Source organism: Cervus elaphus, chromosome 11 (genome assembly GCF_910594005.1).
Source record: "Cervus elaphus chromosome 11, mCerEla1.1, whole genome shotgun sequence".
NCBI lineage: Eukaryota > Metazoa > Chordata > Mammalia > Artiodactyla > Cervidae > Cervus > Cervus elaphus.
Window position 1 is genome coordinate 87,475,083 of NC_057825.1, and position 25,130 is coordinate 87,500,212.

Genomic DNA, 25,130 nt, shown 5'->3' on the forward strand with positions numbered 1-25,130 from the left:
AAACTGTCATCCAGGAGGTTTGCTGTAATATATATTCTCTCCTAACAAAAGGAATGGCTTACTAACATAATCTCGATAGCCACTGAGTTAAATGAATTTCAGCTGGTCTTTCCTTCAAAACAAATGTGACTTGTAATGCTTATTAATCAAGAAACTGAGGGTCTATTGTATATGCAGAAATGCTGCAGAAGCCAACTTCCCAACCGATAAAAAGTAAAACAAAAACAGGGACCGTGCCTGTCATTTAACTTATCATCTGTATTATTTCACCCCTGATTACTGAGAAACTTTGGACTAAAAACACAACCTTCTCATTATCACAATAAGAAAGAATCAGAACTTTCTTGAAAGAATGGTTGTCTTTGCCTGCACTCTACCTTTAAGAGAATAAAGCAAATCAATTGTGCATGTGGGTAAGGGAAGTAAAGTGGCGATTTAGGTATTTTTGCCTGTTTTCTAGCCAGCTTCTAGGAGTTGTCCCCCAGAGACTATAAACATTGGCAAACAGGATGATCAACGTAAAGACGTAATACACAAGATCTGTGATCCCCCAAAACTTAACAAATATATTAAGTCTTCTCACTTTCAAGACAAGAATTATACCAACACATTACAGGAAACAATTTTCACTAACAATTGAAAAATTTTCACAAAAGAGTCAGAAATCATTTTAACATCACCTTATATTTATAGGGCTCTTTTGTGAAGTATGTTCATGAACCTCATTTGATCTTCACTACAAAATGGGAGATGTAGCCAATGGGTGCTATTAACCCCATTTACAAATAGGAACAAAATTACCCAGGTTGCCTTTGTACCTACTTCAGGTTCACCCCAAAATCTGTATGTTGGATTGGGGGGAGAAGGGGCACTGAAGAACAGAATTCAAATGCAGTGCTAAAATTTCACACTCTTACTTTAATACATCCTAACCACTCTCGGTGAATTTCCTACAATCACAGGACTGGGATTTTTATCTTTAAACTTGTTGAAGGATTTAACATTTTACTTTTTATTTAGTACCACGTGAAGATCCCCCTAATTGTTAACATAGCCGTAACCAGAGACTTTTTTTTCTGTTACTCAAACTTTCATCCTGTCTCAGTCTCATGGCTCAGTTGAGAATGTTGTCTTCTGGCAGAGCTTGGCTGAGGCACGGAAGTCCAATCGGCATGGGGCCGGTCTGGAGATCTGGGTACAATGCAGGCAGTTGGACTGTGACCATAATTTGGGTGTGAACTTGGGTACTTCACTCTTCTATATGCTGCTTTTCTCATCAATACAAATTGGCGATAAAGGGGATTAAAATTTCTATTTAAAACACTATTTTTCAATTAACAATGGAATCTGCTGTATTTCTTTACACTAACAATAAAATATCAGAAAGGGAAAGTAAAAAAAAAAAGTTATCTCTTTTAAAAGCACATCAAAAAAAAAAACTTGATCAAGGAGGTAAAAGACTTGTATGTTAAAAAAAAAAAAAAGACTTGTATGTTGAGAACTATGAAACACTGATAAAGGAAACTGAAAATCGTTTAAAGAAATGGAAACATATCTCATATTCTTGGATTGGAAGATTTAACATAATCAAAATGGCCATACAGTCCAAAGCAATCTACACATTTAATTGCATTAATTTAATTGCATTAATTCCTATAAAATACCCATGACATTTTTCACAGAACTAGAACAAATAATCCTACAGCTTATATGAAACCATAAAAGACCCAGAATTGCCAAAGTAATCCTGAGGAAAGAGAACAAAGCTGGAGGCACAACCCTCCCAGACTTCAGACAATGCTACAAAACTATAGTAATCAAAACTGTGTGATATCAGCACAAAACTGACATCAATCAATGGAACTGAAGACAGCCCAGAAATAAACCCACACACCCAGTCACCCCATCAATTAACCTTCAACAAAGGAGGCAAAAATATACAATGGAGAAAAGACAGTCTCTTCAGCAAGTGGTGGTGGGAAAGCTGGACACCCACATGTTAATCAATGAAGTTAGAACACTCCCTCACACCATAAACAAAAATAGTTCAAAATGACTTAAATATGACACGACATGAAAACTCCTAGAGGACAACGTAAGTAAAACATTCTCTGACCTAGCAATGTTTTCTTAGGTCAGTCTCCCAAGGCAACAGAAATAAAAGCAAAAATAAAGAAACGGGACCTAATTAAACTCACAAGCTTTTGCACAGCATAAACAAAATGAAAAGACAATCTATGGAATGAGAAAAAATATTTGCAAACAATGTGACCAACCAGGGCTTAATTTCCAAAATATACAAACAGCTCACACAACTCAGTAACAAAACACCAACCACCACCCAATCAAAAAATAAGCAGAAGACCTAAACAGACATTTCTCCAAAGAAGACATACAGATAGTCAATAGGCACATGAAAAGATACTCAATATCAATAATTATTAGAGACATGAAATCAAAACTACAATGAAGTACCGCCTCATACTGGTCAGAATGTCCATCATTAAAAAGTATATAAACAGCAAATGCTGGAGAGGGTGGAGAGAAAAGGGAACCATCCTCCACTGTTGGTTGTTAGAATGTAAACTGGTGCAGCCATGGAAAACAGTATGGAGGTTTCTTTAAAAACTAAAATTGGAGTGGCCATATGATCCAGCAATCCCACTCCTGGGCATATATCTAGAGAAAACTATAATTCAAAAAGATACATAAACCCCAATGTTCAAAGCAACTATCTCCAGTAACCAAGACATAGAAACAACCTAAATGTCCATCAATAGAAGACAACGTGGACAGACCTGGAAATTGAACTTCACACTAAATGAAGTAAGTCAGACAGATAAAGACAAGTATCACATGATATGATTTATATGTGGAAATAAATACGTTAATACAAATGAACTTATTTACAAAACAGAAGCAGACTCACAGACATAGAAAACAAACTTATGATTAACAAAGGGGAAAGGGCGTGGGGAGGGGTAAATTAGGAGTTGGGATTAGCAGATACAAACTACTATATATAAAATAAACAACAATGTTCTACTGTATAGCACAAGGAATTATATTTGACATCCTGGAATAAACCATTATGGAAATGAATATGAAAAAGAATGTATGTGTGTATCTCTGAATCACTTTGCTGTATACCAGGAACTGATACAACCCTGTAAATCAACTATAGTTCAATTTTTTAAAAAAAAGGTCAACAAAACAACAATAACAACAAAATTCTTTTTCCATGCTTTCAGACTAGTGATGAAAAGCACCAAATCCTACACTGTGTTTATTCCTTAGTAATAAAATCCACTTCTATCTGTAACTTCCCTATTTATGGTTTTCCATCGACTACGAGACCTGACTGGGGCTCCAGCCCCGTCTCCCTCACCACCTATCACTCTAGCTCTGACAACCCAGCAAAACTCACGTCTGGAGTCCCATACAGGGTCAGGCCTATTCCCAGCCCAAGGCCTTTTGTGTTAGCTGTTCTCTTGGCTGAAAAAGCCCTTCCTCCACACCCTTCATACCACACAGGTCTCATAAGTCATTTCCTTATAGAGACCTTGCCTCACTCCACCCCTCTCTCCCAGCCTCCATCACTCCTGAGCCTTTCTGCCCTGTTTTTTTCCTTCTTTGTGCTTAATACCTTCTGTGAGATATTATCTAGCACACAGGGAATGAATGAAAGTACAACAAATGAATCAGTCATTCATTCATTCAATCATTCCATCCCTTCCTTCCTTCCTTGAAAGTCCATGTACTTGCTAGATCCTGAGGATAAAAAGGCAGCTATGGTACGATCCCTACCCTCACAGACAGAGCTCACATTCCAGCTCTATTCCAGGCTGGGAAGCACACAGCCACACATGCACACGTGCGGCTGTGACGCAATGGAAGGGTAAGACAGAAGAGGATGTGTATGCCTGATAGTCACAAGAATGACCTGAATTCGGTTGGATGATGAATGACCCTCTGCCCATTCATTTCATTCATCCAGGTTGAAAAAAATCTCAAACGAGTTAGGTAACTGATCTACTTTAAACTATACAGTCAGTGGCAGAGTCAAAAGTGCCCCCACTCTTGAACCAATGTAGCAAATGATTCATGAAGGTGAGGTGGTACCTCTAAGCTGATTTTATAATGAAATACTTTGAAGATGCTAATTGTTAACGGTCCACTTGAGAGGATGTTAAGATAAAACACATATCAGTGAAAGGATGGCAATTCTACTTTTACCTTATAATATTAGCAATAATAAACTGAAGTTCCTGCAAGAGTGAAAGGGAGATTGGAATTGTTTGGTAATCTTATAAGAAATACAAACTTTTTAAAGCCTACAAAGACAAAGGGTCCTTATTATTATATTTTCCTTATTTTATTATCCTCTTTTCCTCCAGTGGTTTTTTCTGGTTACAGCTTCTATTCCCTGTAGAGATGCTCCCTTAATTCATTACCAAAATACCTCTGTAGGTTCCTCTTCAACCATTTAGTTCTCACCTTTAAATAATTGATGAGTAAATCAACCACATGAACTTCAGTTAAAAACACCTCCCTCCAATTTGTCTTCCCATCCACTGACCAAACTCATCCTTCCTCTGGTTGAGCAGAACCAAGAGCATGTATTAAAAAACCAGCCCATCCATCTCCTAATTTACAAAACACAACATTTCACAAACTGTTTACTTAGGTCTGTGCCAACAATATTGCTCAAATGTGGTGGAGTGAAAAAACCACAGGGACTAGCGTAGTTGGCCAAGAGCAGTATTTGGGGATCTAAAATTACAGGGAAAATCATACAACATTCATTATACTTAGTCCCAAATCTCTATCAGATGATGTTGAGCAGAAAGATTCTAAAATTGGCAGTGAGAAAGGAAAAGCTGTCTTACAGTTTGGGCCATGCCAGGGTAGCCTTCGGAGAAGCAGGAGGAAATGGAATAAGGTGGTGTGCCCTTGAAAAGCTGTCATAATAAGCAGTGTCTGTCGGGCAAGGGATAAACACACAGAAATATATAGTGGAAAGAAAACCAAAGGGGAATTACCACCTAAAGGTGAGAGGAAACAGAAAAGGAGGTGGAATTCTTTATGTAGTATTTAGAGGAGAGTATTTACAACACAGCAAAATCAGAGATACTTGTTCAATTCTATTCAATTCAGTGAGCATATGTCCTATGGCAAGGAAGGGAGTCTGGGTACTTAAAATGATACAGAAAATCCTGCTTCCCAGGAGGTCCACCTTGATGGTGGGGGCAGATGCCTCTCCCACATGGTCCAGCCACACCCAGAGCGAAGTAAGAGTGAAATCAGAGTGCTCCAGAAGAGGGGAAGAGAAAGCCACAACAGGGAGTCTGCAAAACACCAAGAGGGGTGTGTAAAAGCCTGGGGTGCCCACGAACGGGGATTCCCCTAAATAGACCAAGAGGAGCCCTTGAGAGCTCACATCTGTCAAATACAATTGTGTGGGGGGCAGCTGCTCCCTAAGCACTCTTTGTGTATTACTTCATGCGGTCCCCTAGTAGCCTCTAAATGATGGCAAAAACCATCATCACACCTACAATGTGAATGGGGTAACTTAGCCTTGCCCCAAGGTCAAGTCCAACTTCAAACAGTGAGGATGTGTTGGCAAAGTGTTAACATCAAGTTAGGAGCCTTGTATTCTAGCTCCAAAGACTGAACTTGTAACCACAAAACTCTACCACCTCTAGTTCAGGGCAAGTAAAACTCTGCCCTAGTAAGGAGAGAAAGAGGAGGAAGGCAAAAAGGTGGGTATGATGGGGGAGTAACAGACAGCATTTTCTTCACATTGTCTTGGGTCTAAATGACAGTATGCACACAGAGTACTGCCCAATGGACTGTGCCTACATGAAATGTCCAACCTTAATAATAAGCTAGGCAAATAGGTGCACGAAAGCATATACAAATACAGCTCTGAATTTTTCCACAAATACCAAAACAACCAATTTGTGTCACATCAACCAATTATGCACTGTTTTCTCTCCACTAGGAAGACAGGAAACATCATTAGTAAAACATGCAGTTAAAGCAAGAGAAGACCTTCGTCTCTCCCTTATCCATAAATCATTGTACTTAATTACCACGTCAGGGAGGTTTTAAAAACATGAGCCCAATGAGCAGCTGCTGGGTGTATTATTGTCTGCATTTTTGGGTATTTAAAATATTTCATAATTAAAAATAAAACACTTAGTAGAAAAAAAGCACCCAACATGTTCGAAAAGTGTTTAAACCTTACTTGAAACCACTTTATTTAACCACCATTAACAATTTGTTATCATTAACAATTTTTGCAAATTTCCAACTCTTACAAAAATACACGTATTGGGACTTCCCTGGTGGTCCAGTGGTTAAGAATCTGCTGCCATGGCCTCCATCCCTGGCCCGGGAAGATCCCGCACGACTCGTGGCAACTACACCCTTGTGCCCCAACTAGTGAGCCTGTGTTCTAGAACCTGCCCACGAGCCAGAACTGCCGAGGCCGCGCACCACGACTACTGAAGCCCATGAACCGAGAGCCTGGGCTCCGCCGCAAGAGAAGCCGGCACACTGCAACTAGAGAGGAGCCTCCACTCACTGCAGCTAGAGAAACCGCGCAAGCAGCAATGCAGACCTAGCGCAGCCAAAAATAAATAAATCTTTTTTTTAATGTATTTATCATTCAACTAACTAAAGAAAAACTGGGTGTAATAACCCTATATGCAGAATCTCTTTAAAGCAGACCAAGTGGAAAAGACCAGAGGTATAACCAAAATCATCAGTGGCCAATTCCTGACATTTCCTGCTCCCGGGAGGAGCCCAAGCTTCTGCGCTCGGGAAGAAGCCACATTCGATCCACAGTCAGACTGAGGGGGAGGGGCCCAACTGAGCCTCTACACACCCACCCTAGGGTCACTGCAAGGGAACCCCCAGGTGCCTCAGGGATGGCCCAGGGCTCTGAGTAGCCCACTTCTCAAGCCCACGTGCAGAGCATCTGTGGATTCTACTGTGAGCTGAATGATTCCCCTCACAAAGAACTATAGAGTCCTGATCCCTAGTACCTGAGTGTGTGACCTTATCTAGTGGTGCTCAGTCACTCAGTAGGGTCCAACTCCTTGTGACCCTATCTAGAGCTAGGATCTTTACAGAGGTGATCACATCCAAACAAGGTCATTGGGGTGAGCTCTAATCTGATATGACTAGTGTCCTTATAAAAAGGGGCAACTTGGACCCGAAAATAGACATGCATAGACTAAAGGAAAATGAGGTGAAGAAACACAATGAGAAGACAGCCTTCTGCTAGCCAGGGAGAGAGGCCTGGAACAGATCTTTGCTCACACCTTCACAAGCAACCAGCCCTTCTGACATCTTGATTTTGGACCTCCAACCTCCAGAGCTCTCGTTCCTGTTGTTCAAAGCCACCCTGTTTGCGGTACTTTGTTACAGGCTAGGGAATTCACACCATGAACTCTGGCAGGGAAAGTCGATCCAAGGCAGGGAGGGCTGTCAGGGGAGCTGAAGACCGAGACCTCAAGAGAGAGGTTTCAGCATCGGGCTGTCCAGGAAGCAGCAGAAAGAACAATAAACCAAGAGTCACAGAGCTGGGTGGGGTCTGGGCCCTGCCCCCACTTAAACAGGGGTAATAAATCATGCCTGCCTGGCCTACACCCCCAGGGGTGTGGAGGTCAAGGAATGCTCTCCAATGCCAGCTTCGGCACATATACTAACACTAGAAAGACACAAAGATAAGGATGATCCCTGCGCAAGGATAAAATGCAAATTCATGAAGTCTTTTTTTTTTTTTTAAGTAAAAGAAACAGAATGCCCTCTGCAGGCTCCAAAGAACTGCACAAATGTGCACAAATCACCCTCCGTCATCAGCAGATCTTCAGTTTCTGCTGTGATTTTGCTCCCTGCTACCAGAGTGGGGACACCACCCTTGCACTTCACCCTGCTCATCACTCAGAAGGACTTGGAAGCAAAATCTGCATTTTAGGAAAACTGAATTTGAGCTCCCAAACATGTTTGAGACTGTTTGGAATATCCAAGACAACAAATAACAGGGTCAGAAACAGCAAACTCCTGCGGTGGCCAAAGGTCCTTTCAACAAGTCAGGCTTCCGAAGGGCCCAGGGTTCACTGGACAGAGAAACAGCTCCCTGACACCCGCCAGGCAGGGACGGGGTGCACAGGCTGGCCCGGGGGGCTTCAGGGCTTCGTCATGAAGGTTTCAGTATGATCGCAGCCCAGAATTTATGGTTCCTCAATGTTTGTTTTAACCAGCGCTGAGAACACATATTTGACCCAGTGTGAACTTGACCTCTTGGTCCTTCTCCCTTCGCCGGGCTGTCTGTGTCGCACGACAAGATTTTTCCAGCCAACCCTTGGGCCCCTGCTCCTTGCACTGGGGCCAGGGCCGCCCTCCCAGCAGCTGCCACAGTAAACCTCACGGCAGATCTACCGGCAAGGCAGCTGTCAATGGCCATAGCAGGCTGACGAAAAATGTGTGATCACTCCAGGCCCGACTCCCGCGCTTAGCCAGCACAATGCTGAGCCAAGAGGCATAGAGCCTCTCCATCACCTGGCAATCCAGCCACACTGCATGCTCACGGACGGTGCCACACACTCATGGACGATGCCCTCGATGCCCACAGCCCCAAGCGTCAGGGCATGCATAACTCTGTCTCTTCTGTATATAATTAAGGAAAATGTCCTGAGTTGGCTTTTTTTCCTTCTCCAAAGCACTGTGGGCTGAATGCCAGTGGAAAAGCAATGGAATATCGATTTTCTGTTTCTTGCTAAGGAGAGAACAAGTCATTTGATGTGCCATGAGTTAAGTGAGTAAAAACAGACTCTGCGCTCCCTACAGCTGGCTGCATTTCTCCTCTATTCATAGACCCTGGCACTTGGTAAAAGCTCAACAGATACCCATTAAATAAATGAAAGAACCATCCATGCGTTTAGGCAGGGCCTGCCCTGTGCCAGGCACCCGCTTTGGATTCAGATCTGTTGTCTTTCCTGTTCCGTCCACCTCATTCTGCCAACCCGGCCTCACTCTCATCTCGCCTTTCTTCTTTTGTGTTGTCTGTTCCCAAGTCCGGTCTCCTCTTTAAAACTGAGCTCACTGGCAGGCTTTCTCTCTGGCCTGCACTTACACTGAGAGGGAGACAAAAAGATTGGAACAACCAGCAGGGGGTGGGTTCAATTTAGGCAGAGGGGAAAAAATGCAAAAATAGGGAAAAGAAAAAAAAAAAAAAAAAACCTGTTAAAACCCTCCCAGTAAATGTGAACCCCTTAGAAAGAAAAGAGACGCAGTGCCATCTTCTCTGCCCAAAATGGGCATCACTCTTAGCAGTCACTCCACGCATGCATGCGTGCTCAGCCACTTCAGTCATGTCTGACTCTTTTGTGACCCCATGGACTGTAGCCCACCAGGCTTCTCTCTTCATGGGGATTCTCCAGGCAAGAATACTGGAGTGGGTAATCATGTTCTCCTCCAGGGGATCTTCCCAACCCAAGGCTCAAACCCCCATGTCTTATGTCTCCTGCATTGGCAGATGGGTTCTTTACCACTAGCACCACCTGGGAAGCCCTAGTCACTCCACATTAATAACTAAAATGTCATGTCTCGTGCTGGGATTTCAACTCCTAGAGACCCATACACAAAGGGTGTTTGCAAGAGCAGCATTAATATGCAATGGGGCATCTCTACATGGAGACTGGATGGCGAAGCCCTCACACCGCCCTTGCGGACACCCACAACCATTCTCTGCCCATGTGGGTCTGCGGCTGCTTGTTTCACATCTCTTGATTGGCAATTTCAGGTTCGCTAAATCTTCAGTTTGCAGAAGCATTTGTCCGTGGCCCATTTAAATTAAGTCTCAATCAACTAAAATCAATCCAGTCTGCCTCGAAGGAGCACCTCGTTTTCCTCACAAGATTAAGCAAACTGAACAACATAAACATATCCTATCTCCTATGCAGAAACATTTTTTTGCATCAACTGGAAAACAGTCTCTACAAATTTAAATTCTTCAATTAAATCCTTTCAATTACCCTCAAAATAGAATTAACAATTAGCATCCTCGGCATTAACGTGCACATTCAAACTGCATACGCACTGTATGAGGACTACTATCTTTTCATTTGAAGTATAGTTATTTTACAACAGTGTGTTAATTATATGATGACTACTATCTTAACAGGAAAATTGATGTCGACGTGCCATTGCCTTTGGTATTTTAAGTGTAACAAACCATACCCAAGTGTAATTGTTCAGTCTCAGCATAATAAGGAAGTGAGAGGGGAAACAGACCACAAACCCATTTCTTTTGCAGCCTAAATTTCACTGCTATTTACCAAAGTAGTTGTAGTCACAAAAACCGGTATCAGAATTTTTTCCATTCAATTTATGAATGCCTTAGGAGAGTATTTTCCATCTAAACAGCAAGCTTTACACCAAGAGAACTAGAGATACACAAATAATCAAATATTTAGTTCCTTTTAAAGTTCTTTTTAAAATAAATCATTCTGCGCTACAGAACAATCCAACTTAATTTCTTTTTTCTCAGTAATCAAAGCCACGCAGGATGGAAGTGACTGGCTTTTTCATCTCTTCCTTTTTTTTTTTTAATTCATCTATATTGAGGTATAATTGATAAATAAAAATTGCATATATTTAAGGTGTACGATGATGTTTTGATATATGCACACACTATAAAATAAACATCACAGCCAAGCTAATAAACATATCCCTCACCACAGAGTTGACATTTTTTGTGTGTGGTGGGAACACTCTGAGGAAATTACAAGTTTATAATACACTATTGTTAACTACAGTCACACTGCTGTACATTAGATCTTCAGAATTTATTCATCTTAAGGGACTAAAGCTTTGTACTCCTTGACCATAGTATCTCTGTATTTCCCCCTCCCACAACCCTAAACTATTTTAAAAATGTACTATAAAAAGGGATCCACATGTACATTCTTTGAAAAGAAGTTGACGACAATAGCTGGGGAAACATACATATGGAAGGGGCTTCCCTGATGGCCCAGTGGGTAAAGAATTCGCCTGCAATCCAGGAGACACAGGAGTCACGGGTCAAGAAGATCCCCTGGAGGAGGGCATGGCAACCCACTCCTGTATTCTTGCCTGGAGAATCCCGTAGACTGAGGAGCCTAGTAGGCTACTGTCCAAAGAGTCACAGAGTCAGATATGACTAGAGCAACTTGGCACCCACGCACACACATACATATGGGGAAAAAAAATTGAGTAACAGATAAATGAGACAAGGTTTACCTGGCTTGATTCAATAATAAACTCGTAACAATCCTTCTGATTTCATCAAGGCTTTCAAACCTATAATTCTCTTTCACCTTCATACCAGCAACAATCCTGCAAAGTAGTCAACTTTTTTTTTTTCTTTTGGCCTCACTGCCTGTTGAGATCTTAGTTTCCTGACCAGGGATCAAACCTGCAGCCTCTGCAGGGGAAGCATGGAGTCTTAACCACTGGAGCACCTGGGAAGCCCCAATAGTCAAGTCTTTAGCACAGTCATTTCACAATAGGAAAATATAAGGGTCACAGAGGTCAAATGAATTCCCCAAGGCCACACAGCTAGTGAAGGCTTGAGGATTTAAACTCAAGTTTCCTGAACCCAAGGCCAGGGGTCTTTCCCAGTGTCACACTGTTCAGCCATGGACACAAGTTTCACTGCATCAGTGGTAACCCTGGTTTTCCCATGTGAAGGCAAAAGGCTCCCTCATCTCTGGCTCTGCCAGACAAACACAAGCCCCCCACTGAAACTTATCCATCTAGCAGATACAGTACTTTGGAACGAGCACTGACCTAACACAGCATCATTTTTAAAAACAAAATTATTCTTGAAAGGAGTTGTGATTTAAGCTTCCAGCCTTGGGGCCTGAGTTAATTTGTCAGATTGGGCAGTACTGGAAGGCTAATGTTGCACTGATTACTTAAATCCCGGTGCTGTCCAAGGGCTGCCTTCTAGCAGCTGGAAGGATAACGTGAACCAAAAGCTGGAAGCATTTGTAATAGGTATTATGAGAATAAACCAATCACCTCTGGAATGCTGAGGACGGTAACTATTCAACCCTAACTCTTCTGACTGGTAGCCTTTTGCAGCCTTATCTTTTTCTGGGTCACCAGAGGGCAACTCTGGCTAAACCTAGGCACACTCATGCCCTTGCACCCTCACCTGGAGAAGCAGGAAGCATAAAGTGATTCCTCAATACGAGGATATTCCAGAGCATCTTTGGATCACCAAATCCCCAGAAAACCTAAGAATGGGGTATTACTATTATCTTTTAAGAGAGGGCACTCAGTTGAATAGCTTGCCAAGGAAACTTCTTTGAAAGTCTTAACATATTCTAACAGGCATCAAGGAGCACTCACCCATGACCTATAAAAGAATGCTATTTTCACTCTTTACCAGCAATACCCCACTCTACACGGCAGCAGTGCTGTCATGGATGGGCTGTCTCCATGTAACAGGCAAACCATATCATATCAGGTTTTGAGCCGGAGTTACTGGAGGGAGGAGAGGATGTGTAATTTGACCCAAGCAATTGTAAACTCAGGAAAATACTGGTGCACTATTGTCAAGTGTAATATAAGAAGAAGTGAAGGATTATGAGTTAATCTAAAATGCCTACAGCCCTGAGTATTTCTGATCTAGCGGTTTGAGTTCCATAATGAGGAGGCTGATTAGTGAGTTCATGTCTGCCACTACTCCTTGATCACAGCCAAACCATAACCTGTCTGGACATCGCTCTTTACAAAACTAATGTCACTATGCCAAAATCCTATTTCTTTCAGGGACTGAAGGCACCTTTCAACAAGCAAGTTCATCAGAATAACTGGAAAAGAAAAAAATTTTTTTAATTTATTCACCAGTATTTTGAAATCCAAACCATATACAAGACAAATTGCTAAATTTGATTTATTACACTGAATACTAGTAAGCAACTAAAATTTGGACAATTCTAATCCACATGTTTATGGTTCAAGCTCTGTGCAGAGAACATAAGAATACTTAACTTTTTCTGAATGGAAATAAGATTTCTTTATTTCCAATTAGCACCAGACAGCATCAACTTGTCAAGAGGATTCTCGAACTATATTGAAACTTTCACAACACAGATGGGAAATATTTTCTGATGTTCTCAAATCTATATGCATCATTAATACATTTGAAAACACTGCTAAGCATGTGTATTAGTTTGAGAAGCCCTGCAGGAAAACCCACCTGTCAGTTCTGAAGAACAGTAGAGTGGTTACCTCCTAGGAATGGACCTCGAGGATGGCAGATTCCAATTGCCATTTTCAGAAAGCTTTAACGCTACTGATTCCAAAGCAGGGCCTCCTACTTACCATTCCCCTCCTGCCATCAACTTAAAGAATGTTTTTCATTTGTCGATATCCACGTTTAAGTGAATTGTACTGGTTCTGCCAATACGGCACACCTCCAATGAGAATTTTTTTCCTAGACCCCCATGGGTGTAACAGAGGTTAAGTGCAGGGGAATCTTGGATGCAAGGCACAGTTGTATCCAATGAACCGTTGCTGGTATTGATACCGTCATTACTTTGGCCCAGCCCTTCCTGGGTGGTGATGAGGCTCCAGATAACCGGGTGATTGCACTGCAGCTATCAATTTCCTCAGGGCAGCATTAGCCCCTTCAGATGCCCCCTATGTGATCCCCACCCGCATGTGGACTGCAGGGGAGCTGGGCACATGGACACTTACGTTTGGTGCACCTCTGGGAGCCGGGGGCCTTACTCCAGCCGTGGCAGCACTGCCCACCACAGACATTGACCCTGAAACAAAGCAAGACCCCTGAGTCCAGCAGCAGCAACACTCTTCCAGAGAATCCAAGCCTCCAGGGGACTCCTGCAAGCCCAGCCTCCTGCTTCCACCTTCCTCTAGCTTCCAGAGAGTCCTAACAGGTACCCAGGAAGCCCAACCCAAAGCTGCCCAGGTAGGAGGAGATCAGAGCAGTACCGGAGAATCAAAACCTGCACAACCTGGAACTAGACAGAACAGGGTCCAAATTAGCGGTTTTCTTACAAAAGTAAAGTAAAGCCAAATGTATTTTGTATATTATCTGTGCCCACATTTTAAATTGAATCTGAGTTTGAGAGAGAGGCGTCCAAACAGAGGTGAGATCACAACGCCTGGAACCACCCCTGAAGGAAAAAAAAAAATAAGCAAAACAAATTTCCCTCCACACCCTCAAACCTATGATTAATGGGGAGGGGGGCAGGGAGGATGTTTAGGAAAGCCCAATAACAGAAACTATTGAACTGAAATTCCTGTCAATGCTAAGACATCCCCGTCCCGGGAAAGCAGACCCCACAGGTGCAGGGAAGCCAAGCCCACAATTACTAGGATGCTGAAAATTCTAGGTTACAGAACAGAGGCTGGATCTTTACAGGCAGCCCTCCTCCAAACTTTTTTTTTTCCCACTAACTCAAAAAAAAAAAAAAAAACAAAACTGAGTTGCAAAGGGAAGTTTAATTGATGATGAGGGATTAAGTTGTAGTGACTTCATGTTTACGCCCATCTTCTAGGAGTAGTTCGGTTCGCGCACAGTAGGTTACGCCCCAGGCAGAAATGCCTTTTGTGTTTACCCGCAGCTCAGAAACAATGTGATCGGAGTTTTTATGCTCAGAGTTCCCCTGCTTCCCCGCACGCCGCTCTTCCCGCCGCACTCCCGGGAAGGAAGGCAGAGGCGGGCGGGGAGGAGACAGCAGACCCACGGCGGACGATACCCGCGGTCAGCGCGGGGCTCCGAGGGGCCGGACCCCGCGTGTCCCCGCGCGGGCAGCGCGCGCGAGGAAGGAGGGAGGGGGCGTGTGGGCTTACCCCTGCAGCTGCTGCTTCTGGTGAACCTGCAGCCTCGCGCCCCCGCCGCTCTGGGTCTCCTGCGGCACCTTGGAGCGCATCGCTTGCCTGCCGTGTCTGGCGAACGGGGCGGCCGCCGGGTGACCGCCGGGCTTGGGGTGGAGCGGCCCTCCGGGGCCCCCGGGACGCGCCGGCTCCGGCGGTGGCGGTGGCGGCCGGAGCCCCTGCAGGGCCGCGCCGCCGGGCGGGCTGGTGCGCCGAGTCCGCTCCGAGGGGGCCCCGGCGCCGGCCGAGCTGCGGCTGTACCTGGCGTTGAGCGCGACGTTGAAGGTCCGCGGGCGCGGGGGCCCGCCCAGGGGCAAGGCGCCCGCCGCCAGGCCGGGGCCCGGGCGCACCACGTACGTGATCCTCCGCACCCGGCCGTGCGCCGAGGAGGCCAGCAGCCCTGCCCACAGCAGGAGCCCCCACCTGAGCCAGGCCCCCGCCATCGCGGGCCCCAGCCGGCGCCCCCGGCCCCCGCCCCCGGCCGTGCCGCCTGCTCGGGGCGGCCGCTCACGCGCGCTCAGGATCCCCCGGAGGAGGGCCGGGAGCCCGGGAAAGGCGGGGAGGAGGAAAACTCGGTTGCAGGAGAGGAAGTTCCGCGGGCGGCTGAGCAGCCCCAGACCCCAGCCGAAAGCGGCGGGGAGGAGGGGGCGGGGTGGGGGTGGGGAGCGCGGGGTCGGCAGGGGAGGGGCGAGGGGCGCGGGCCGCGCAAGGTGAGGGGCGGCTCGCCCAGCCGCCGGCGCAGGGGGTGCCCGCCCCGGACCCGGCGAGAGTGGGCGAGGGCGGTGTGAGCGCGCGGCACGCTCAGCGGCAGCCCCGGCTGCAAAGTCTTTAAAAAGTTTCTCTCGCGGTGGAACCGAGTGTCAGATCTGAACAGCCAATCTGGCAGACGTGACGTCAGGCAGTAAATCCTAATTGGGGAAAGCGTGAGAGGAGCCCGAAAACGCGCCGCCACCCTCCACATCCACAGAGATTGTTCCTGTGGGTCGGCAAAGGCAGAGGATCCCGTCTCCCGTGGAAAGGACAAAGGACACGGCAAAGTCACTGACCGGTCCTTTCCTTCTAGAAGCCCCAAAAAACGCGTTTCATACTGTATGCACGGCATCTCCAGTCATTTTCTTATGTGGTTTGCTCGGGTACTTGCTGCGGGTATTGGGTTAAAATACCAGATCGGCCCTCCGAAAGGACTGCTCGGGGTGTGCTGAATGTCCATTGGAAAGTGCTTAGATGGTCCACCTTAGGTTTGTAAACTTCGCGGGTCTGCAGCTTCTGGTACCCTACTCCTCGCTTGGCATGCACCAGGGTGGGCACCAGGGGGCGCCCGTATAGACTGGGAAAACTGCAACAGGACTTAATCTGGGAGGCAGCCCTACCCTCGGTGAAAAGGCCTTTATGATGGGAGTACTCGGCTTAGAATCCATAATAATGCCAAGCCGTTATTAGCATCTTTTTAAAGTCAGATCAATGGGATGGGGAGGGAGGTGGGAGGGGGGTTCAGGATGGGGAACACAAGTACACCCATGGCTGATTCATGTCAATGTATGGCAAAAACCACTACAATATTGTAATTAGCCTCCAATTAAAATAAATTTTTTAAAAAGTCAGATCAGTTCCCTGGGCCCCTATTGAAAACGAAAGGATCACTCACTGGAGATAAACCAAAATCACATTAAGGGAGATGCAGAATGTCCCAGCGTACAGAGGATCTGGGGTCACGGTGCTTTTGGGGGAAAACCATGAAATAATAACATATTTACTTCTAGCATTTGAATTTAAAATAGTGTCTCCAGCAGAATTCATGCTTTAATTACATGAATGCAATTAAAAAAACCTGCATTGGCTAGTGGGCAGTTGGTAGCAGGTGACAATAGTTGAAAAAGAATTAAGGGAAAAGAAGGTTGAAACTTCATCCCTTAATCTATTTTTTCTGTAGATTGGGGAAAGACCGCCGACATTTGATTTGGCAGGAGAGAGCTTCAGTCCATCTGCCTGAGCCCCAGTTTCATGTGAGAACACCCTCTGAGAGCCACAGTCGCAGAAACAACAGCATCTGGCTGGAGGGAGAGACCTCAGTTCAGTCCTAACACCGCCGCTAAGTAGCCGAAACACAGGCAGCTCACCTCTCCTCTCTGCACCTCAGCTTGCTCCTCTACAACACAGAGAAGTTGGATTCAAACTTCCTTCCAGCCCTAAGAGTCTGTGGCTCTAAGAACATCCGGGGTCCCTGTGGACAAGCTGACTGAGGTCACTCGAGGTCAGTCTCTGAGTCAGGCCAAAGAGAACCAGCTGAGAAGATTGAGGAAGGAGGATGGGTGAAGAAACTGTCTCCCAGCCTGGGATCCTGGAGAAAGGACACAGAGCGAGCTAATAAATATCTCCTAAGTGCTACTCTGGAGGCAAGCAGAGAGGCTGACCCTTTGCAGAGACAACATATCAGAGGCACAGCCTTTCTATTCTGGTAAAGGTTCCTATGCTATTCGAGAGAAAAAAAATGTAAATAAACAAAAGCTTTTGAAAAAGATAAATAACTCAATGAAGCAACAGTTTGAAACAATCACAGAACCCTCACAAGGCAGGATTTGATTTATGAGAGGCCAATACAACAGTGGGTTTCCCTGGTGGCTCAGATGGTAAAGAATCTGCCTACAATGCAGGAGACCCAGGTTTGATTCCTGGGTCAGGAAGATTCCCTGGAGAAGGAAATGGCAACCCTCTCCAGTATTCTTGCCGAGAGAATCCCATGGACAGAGGAGCCTGGCAGGCTACAGTCCACGGGGTCACAAGAGTCAGACACAATTTAGCGACTAAACCACCACCAGTGTCACAGTACAACCCGTAATTCGTTGTCATCTCACAGAGAATCTGCAACATGTACAGAAAACATTTTCTACCTGCAATTCAAACCAGTTTATAGAGATTTTATAATCTTTATAACCTCTCAGGTAGGCAGCAGTTGAAATGGATGAGGGAGGGGGTGTCTAGAAGCACCAGCTCCATTCTGAAGAGTCTAGACTGCAAAGAATGCATGTCAGACAGGTGAAAGCTCAGGAAATAGTGATGGACAGCATCACCAAAGGGCCAGACTTTAGTCTGTGGTGGTGGGTGAGCTGTTCTTGTGAGTCACTCCAGGACCCAGATGGACAGCACACATCAAAGCCCATTTTGGTCAATGAGAGGCAGCTGCCTGCAGAGGGCAGAGCCTGGACATGGAACCAGAGGGCTGGGCTAGAGCGGCCTGGCTGTTTCACTTCCCACAGGAACTTGAGCAAGCCATTTCACCTACGAGCCTGTTTCCAGAGGGCCTGGCAGTCCACCCAAGGTCCTCACATTTGAGGAGAGCAATGGCGTTAACCATGCTCTGTGATTCTGCAGAAAAATGTTTAAAAAGCAATCTTCCTTTCTCTTGATCCACAGAGGTATTTCACTCCAATCTTCAGTCTGATTACAACCTGCCTTGTGACATATTTGGATACATCACAATTAGACCTTCTCTGAAACATAACCACAGGAAGAATCTCTAATGTCAATGTTAATCTCATCAATAAATGATCCATATACGTTTGTATACATGTGTGTTTATTTATACACAACCATTAATGTGGTAACATGGTGGCACAGTGATAAAGAATCTGCCTGCCAATGCAGGAGACACAAGAGATGCAGATTCGATCCCTGAGTTAGGAAGATCCCTTGGAGTAGGAAATGGCAACTCTAGTATTCTTGCCTGGGAAATCCCATGGACAGAGGAGCCTACTGGGCTACAGTCCATGGGGTCGCAAAGAGTCGGCCACCACTGAGCATACACGCGTGTGTACACAGAAGCAAGCAGTCTAGTCGAGAAACTCTAGCAAAGTCACAGTTTTTCCACATCAGTCTCTTGCTATCTACATAACTAGCAAGATAATCCTTGAAAAATGTGTTGTGCACCCTATGTACTATCGTATGAGATGGTCACTCATCTAAAACACTGAATTCACTGTTACTCTGAAAGTGAAAGCCCAGTTTCTGTCAGGCTTGGGGACCAGCCTTTGCCAAGTCTAGACCCTGTTTAATGCCAAGCCCCCTAGGTTTCAAGGTTCATTTATATTGGCAGTACACAACTTCCTGGTTCAAAAAACAAGTCTTTAAAGATCTCATAAAACTTCTTGGACTTCAGATGGTTTTTACAAAACAATACTCAGATGAGCTAAGTGTAAATGAATCAGGAAAGAGGATTATGTTTCGCATAAAAACTCATGGGTTTGAGGATTAGGGGAAGAAAAGAAGGCTGGCAAATGCTAAACTTTTAAAGCACTTTGAAACCATTAGTCAAATTAAAAAATGCAGCCAGTTTCCCTCATCCTTACGTTTTATGAGTTTTGTAATTGAAAATCTTTTCCTATATTTAAGATCAGCTACAAATCAACTTAGCGGCTGCCTATGATCAGAACTTCTTCCACTCATATTTCCTTCCAGCCAAGGGTTTCATGGAACCTCTTTTAGTTCTCTTCTAATTTCATCAAGAAATTCTTAGAAAGAGAAGGGAGAAGGGGAAGAGATAAACAAGAATTTGGTGAGTTGTAGGTAAAAGAAAGAGAAAAGGAGAGTGAAAGCAAGAGAGAGACTGAGGAATGGAAAAGAAAGGGAAAACAAGAGAGGAAGTGTGAAGACAAAAAGAGAGGAGATGCAGTGGAAGGAGGGAGAAGAAGAGATGAGTGGAAGGAAGGGCGGATGGGAGAAGTGCAAAATGAAGAAGAAATCGATGAATGAGAAGTGGGGGCAAAGAGGCAGGAGCAGGGGGAAAGGAAAAAGGAACTATAGGGTGAGAAGGATTATTCCCAGCATCTGTGAGCTAATCTTCTCAGGTTGCTCACCAGGATCCTGCCATCTCTGAATCTCGGCCGGTTCTGACCTGAGCATCAGCTTGTCCAGGTTTGGGCGAGATTTAAACCTGTGACCTTAGAAGGTGCTAGAATGGAGGCTGGCTGGCTGCCACACACCACATGCAAAGCGGGAGGCACAGGAAATCTCGTGTTCTCTCACACAAGCAGGAGGCCAAAGACCGCAGCTTCAGCTCCAGATACCTGCAAGGAGATGCTTCATTTACTCTTGTTCTTCCAACCATTGCATCAAAAAAAAGCAGAGGTGAAGGAGAGTAGAAATGCGGGACTTCCTCCACATTTAACTCAGCATCCATGAAAAATCACACAGCTTTTCCAATGAGGAATTAAAGCAGAGACACATCCAGTGAAGGTATCCAGGTTTCTCCTGAGATGTGTCAGCAAGATGGAGATGGGGCCCATTTGCAGAGAGGAATGAGGTGCTCTTGGGACTGAGCAACAAGTGGATCCAAAGTTTACCCTAGGCTTTCCCTCCCTCTAATGCTTCAGGTTTGAAATCTAAGCATCCTTAGTTGTCATTCAACAAACATTTAGGGCCCTAAACCCTACAGCCCTCAGAGAGCCTACATAACTCTTCCAGCAAAATCAAAACAAACTTCCATTTCAGGTGGAGAAGTTTAAATAAAGCCTGGTTGGACTGCAACCCAAAGTTGCCCCTGGGCCAGCGAGTGTCTTTGTGCTGACCCTGAGTGTGCAGCCGTAGCAAGATACACCCCATTCACACGGAGTCTAATGAGGTATAATTACGTGTATGGTGATTGAATAAAGGACTGCGGGAAATGAGACCCAGAAAAGGAAAAGGGTAAAGGGTATCAGTTACTACTCTATAAATTTTGAAGAGCCAATACACAAAAGGGAAATTCACCAAAAGGAAATTTTGGGTACACTATATTTCCCTTTCTGATTATTTTGGTCCTTTCTTACTTACCTTGAGTATAATCAAGGGTTAAGTATCACACAATGGCAGCTGCCAAAGGCAATGAAATGCCTCTCTGTCTACAGGGAACCAAAATCTGTTCCTTAATTTACTCTCATTGAGGTTTTTCATACCCATTTATTCAAATTTTTGGACATTAAATATGAAACCATGTAATAATTAAGTAGTTATCAATACAATTTTTTTTTTAATACAATTTTATTTACACTTTTCATTCATTGGGTCAATCAGCTGGTCAACGTTCAAGAGGGCACATAGGAAATGTGTTCTTACTCTCAAAGAGTTTGTGTCTTGGAAAATAATTGGATGTACACTGAACTGACATGCACCTCAACTCTATGAAACACTTGCCTTTTGATCACAACACAGCCCCCAAGAAATTACACTTCACTTTGATATCTCAATTATAAACACCTTGGCCTTCCATTAATCCATGGAATTTTACTTAAGTTCCCTGCTTAAATCTAACTTCAAAGATGCCCAGACACCTGCAAGTTTGGTTTAGTGCCACATAGGCGAGCACAGTAACACTCTCTCCCCTCAAATGCAGCTTCGTTAGAAATCATGATCCAATTTTAAGAGGAACCTCCTGTTTCGTGTCAGTTTCTATGCTTCCCAGGTTGTAGAGTTGCTGTAATTGCTTCTTTATGTAAATTTCAGAACACTAGTCGTTCTCTTGTCTACATTAGGATTTTCACCCAATGGCATAAGTGCATGATGCTGCTTGAGTTTAATGTGCGTGTGTATGCTCTACGTTGCTTAAGTTGTGTCCGACTCTTTGCGACCCTATGTACTGCAGCCTGCCAGCCAGCCTCCTCTGTCCATGGGCTTCTCCAGGCAAGAATCCTGGAGTGAGTTGCCATGCCCTTCTCCAGGGGGTCTGCCTGATCCAGGGATCAAATCCGCGTCTCTTGCGTCTCCTGCACTGGTGGGTGGGTTCTTTACCACTAGTGTTACCTGGGAAGCCCCGCGTGAGTTTAATACTTGATCCTAATTATATTTTTTTCAAAATATTCTCTCTGCCCCCCGACAATTGATTAAAATATCATACAGTGAATAAAGCAGCCAAGAAAAAAAGAAGAAAACAAGGGAAGTTATTGTACCATTTCTACATATCAATTCCTAGCCAGTCTGTCTGATCGTCTAAGACCCAGGACCCTTTAAAGATTGCCTCCTTCTCCTTCTTTTGATCTCATCTTGGGTTACTCCCCCAAATGAACCTCTGGTCCAACTACGTTTATCTACCCATTTTCCTTCTTTCTCTTTGAAAGAAAAAAAAAGGTGGCTAGCCACTAGTCTGCAAAGAGAGAATATCCACATTCCTGCCTCTAACCACCCCTCACATTATTCTCCTGACAGCCTGTCATCTCTTCAGCTAATCCTCTCCTCCTTCAAAATAGAAGTCAAGATCCTTTACTTCCACGAAGGTTGTTGAACCAACCTAAAGCGCCATGGGGTCACAAAGATTCAGACACGACTTAGCGACTAAACAACAGAACTTTGGTTTATTCTCACTTCCTCTTAGAGCATTTATCATCCACCTCAGGCGTTAAGCACAGAACAAGTGCTTCGCGGGAGACATGGAGCACCTTTTAAAGCCAAAGCCTTTTTTTCTTCTTGGTCTTATTAAGATAAACCAGAACTAAGGCAAGTTATGGTTAATAACAGTTGAGGTTTGGTTACAATGACCAGTGACAAAGTGACTTTTCTTACACTCGTTAAAGGCAGGGTTCTGCTGAGCAATGGGGTTTGTCCAAATTTTCCCCCAAACCTAAATTAAGTTGAATCAAGCCATGGTAGGAAAAAAAGTTTTCTACCTCTGAATTGATGGCTTGAAACGTTCTATAGAAAGCATTTTGTCTTATTTCTGTTTGAAAACTGTTACATTCCCAGTAATACCATTAAAACAGTCAAGGCTTTTATAACCTCTCTGTTTTGTTGCCCTCTCAACTTACTCTGTTATGGGAGGCCAAGACATACTCTGAGAAGGCAGCTAGTAAAAATCTATATAATATGGATGAACGGAGCAACATAACAGAGGTGACTCACACCACCAAGGAAACCAGCTGTGCTGTAGAGGCCTGGCTTTCTGCACAGTGAGGGGAGACCAGTAAAACCAGCCCAGTGTCTGCGACTCCTCCAGGTTTCTCGTTTTAAAGCCCAAGCTACTGCTGAGAGGGATCAGGTTACATTTGCCAGCCGCCCCAGAACTTTCCACTTAACCCTTTTCAATCCACAACCTTCTTGTTACACTTGCAGTTCACTTAGAAGAACACCTTCTGGCTTTATATTTTCCCCCATGTTTTCTTCCCAACACACAAGTAGCTGGCCGACCCCTCTGAAGCTTTTTTTCCCCACCCCCATGAAGCTACCTGCACCAGCGCTGACTTCCGTGCCTCTGTTGCAGGAAGGGGGACCCCTTCCAGGGCCTGAAACTGGGCTCTTGTCTAACACTCGGAAATGAATTGTCCAAGGAGACACATGTGCTGACAAAGCAAGAGATTTAATTGGGAAGGGCACCCAGGTGGGGAGCAGGAGGGTAAGGGAACCCAGGAGAACTGCTCTGCCGCGTGGCTTGCAGTCTCGGGTTTTATGGTGATGGGATTAGTTTCCGGGTGGTCTTTGGCCAATCATTCTAATTCAGAGTCTTTCCTGGTGGCGCACGCATCGCTCAGCCAAGATGCATGCTAGCGAGAGGGATTCTGGGAGGTGGACGGACACGCGGTGTCTCCTTTTGACCTTTCCTGAACTCTTCCAGGTGGTGGCTTATTAGTTCCATATTCCTTATCAGGATCTCCTGTCATAAAACAACTCATGCAAACGGTTACTATGGTGCCTGGCCAGGGCGGGCGGTTTCAGTGAGCGTGCTTCCCCTGACACCTCCACCGTCCCTGGAGGCCTGTGCTGAGGGTGCACACCTGGGGTGTCACAGTCCCAGCGCCTAACACAGCGTGCACATGATAGCAAATGTTCAGTGTAAGTGAAGGCACAGTGTTTGTTGAGTGACTGACTACACCTAAATGCTGTCAACAGTCCCCAGTAAGAAATCTCCATCTATCTTTTTTTTCTCATCCTAAGAAAAAAACCTTTCTCAAGATCCTTGATTTGCCAAGGGTCTGGAGATGGATTCATTGACTCATTGATTCATTCAATAACCATTTTTGAGAGCCAGTTGTGTGTGTGTGTGTGTGTGTGTGTGTGTGTGTTTTGGTCATGCCATGCAACTTGCAGGATCTTAGTTCCCTGACCGGGGATCAAACCCTGCCCCCCTCGGCAGTGAGAGCACAAAGCCCTAACCACTGAACCACCAGGGAATTCCCCCAGTTGTTTTCTAATTAAGTAATAATGGGGAACGGATTTTAGACATTTTTGCTAAGGGATCTAATATGCCTGAATATATGCAAGGATTCTCTCTGAAAACTGGGTACGTTTTCTTCAGAAGACATGGGATAAGCAGATAAATAGATGGAATCTCTTCCTACAGTCCTCTTGCAGCTGCTTGCTAGAAAATCATTGGCAGAAAATCTATACGCACTTAGAACAGCATCTGTAGGATGTGAGTACATAATCCTGGATATTTGCTTGCCAAGAAGGAACAGAATGTATGGTTAAAAGCACAAACTTTGGCATCAAAGAACCTGGACTCAGTTCTTCTTCTTTTTTTTTTTTTTTTAATTTTTATTGGTGTATGGTTGCTTTACAATGTTATTTTCTGCGGTAGAGCAAAATGAATCAGCTATATGTATATACATAAATCCCCTCTTTTTTTTTATGTCCTTCCCATTTAGGTCATCACAGAGCACTAAACAAAGGTCCCTATGCTATAGGTATGTAGTAGGTTAGAAGCCTATAGTAAGTTCTCATTAGATATCTATTTTATATGTAGTATATATATGTATGTGTGTGTGTGTGTGTGTGTGTCTGTTTTGCTTCTAAATTTGGAAGTAGACTCGGGTGCCTCAGCCTATGTTCTTGATGAATCTAGGAAGCAGCCACTGGGAATTAAGGAACTAGACCCCTGAATCCCCCTTGAACAATCACTTTTATGAGGGGATGTATTTGAGCTACTCAATGCCACCTTGGGAACTGCTTCTCAGCTGAAGGCAGTTGGAAACAGATAATCTCAGCCTTAGATGTGTGAAGGTTGCTTTTCTTTCTTTCTTTAATCACTTTATGGTTCAGCATAAGAGTAATTTCTTAGTAATCATGAAGTATTTATTTCCTCAGCCTCTACACACTTACTGCCCTAATTCTTCCAATTGTCATTTCTGGAAAAATGGAGCTTCCTCCAGGAGTTACAGAGTCAAAGATATAAAACACTAATGAGTCGCTTGTGTTTCTCCCTCAGTAGAGAAAGGTCTTAGTGTGTGTGTGCTCAGTCATGTCTGACTCCTTCTGTGACTGTGGACTGT

General features: G+C 44.6%; 1 protein-coding gene and 1 non-coding gene across 8 annotated transcripts in view; one reads left to right on the forward strand and one right to left on the reverse strand.

Moving 5' to 3' along the window:
* Nucleotides 1-15,503, reverse strand: part of LTBP1 (latent transforming growth factor beta binding protein 1) — a 442,953-nt gene extending 427,450 nt beyond the window's left edge. For all 7 annotated transcript variants that reach the window (XM_043918271.1, XM_043918275.1, XM_043918274.1 and 4 more), the window contains exons 1-2: nt 14,881-15,503; nt 13,762-13,832 (exon numbers count right to left, since the gene is read on the reverse strand). In XM_043918271.1, the coding sequence (XP_043774206.1) occupies nt 13,762-13,832; nt 14,881-15,347 (538 nt within the window). In that variant the 5' untranslated portion in view covers nt 15,348-15,503. The remainder of the gene's footprint in view (nt 1-13,761; nt 13,833-14,880) is intronic.
* Nucleotides 7,694-7,794, forward strand: LOC122704130. Its single transcript, XR_006343755.1, has one exon. It is a non-coding gene; the product is annotated as a U6 spliceosomal RNA (small nuclear RNA).
* Nucleotides 15,504-25,130: the final 9,627 nt, after the last annotated feature.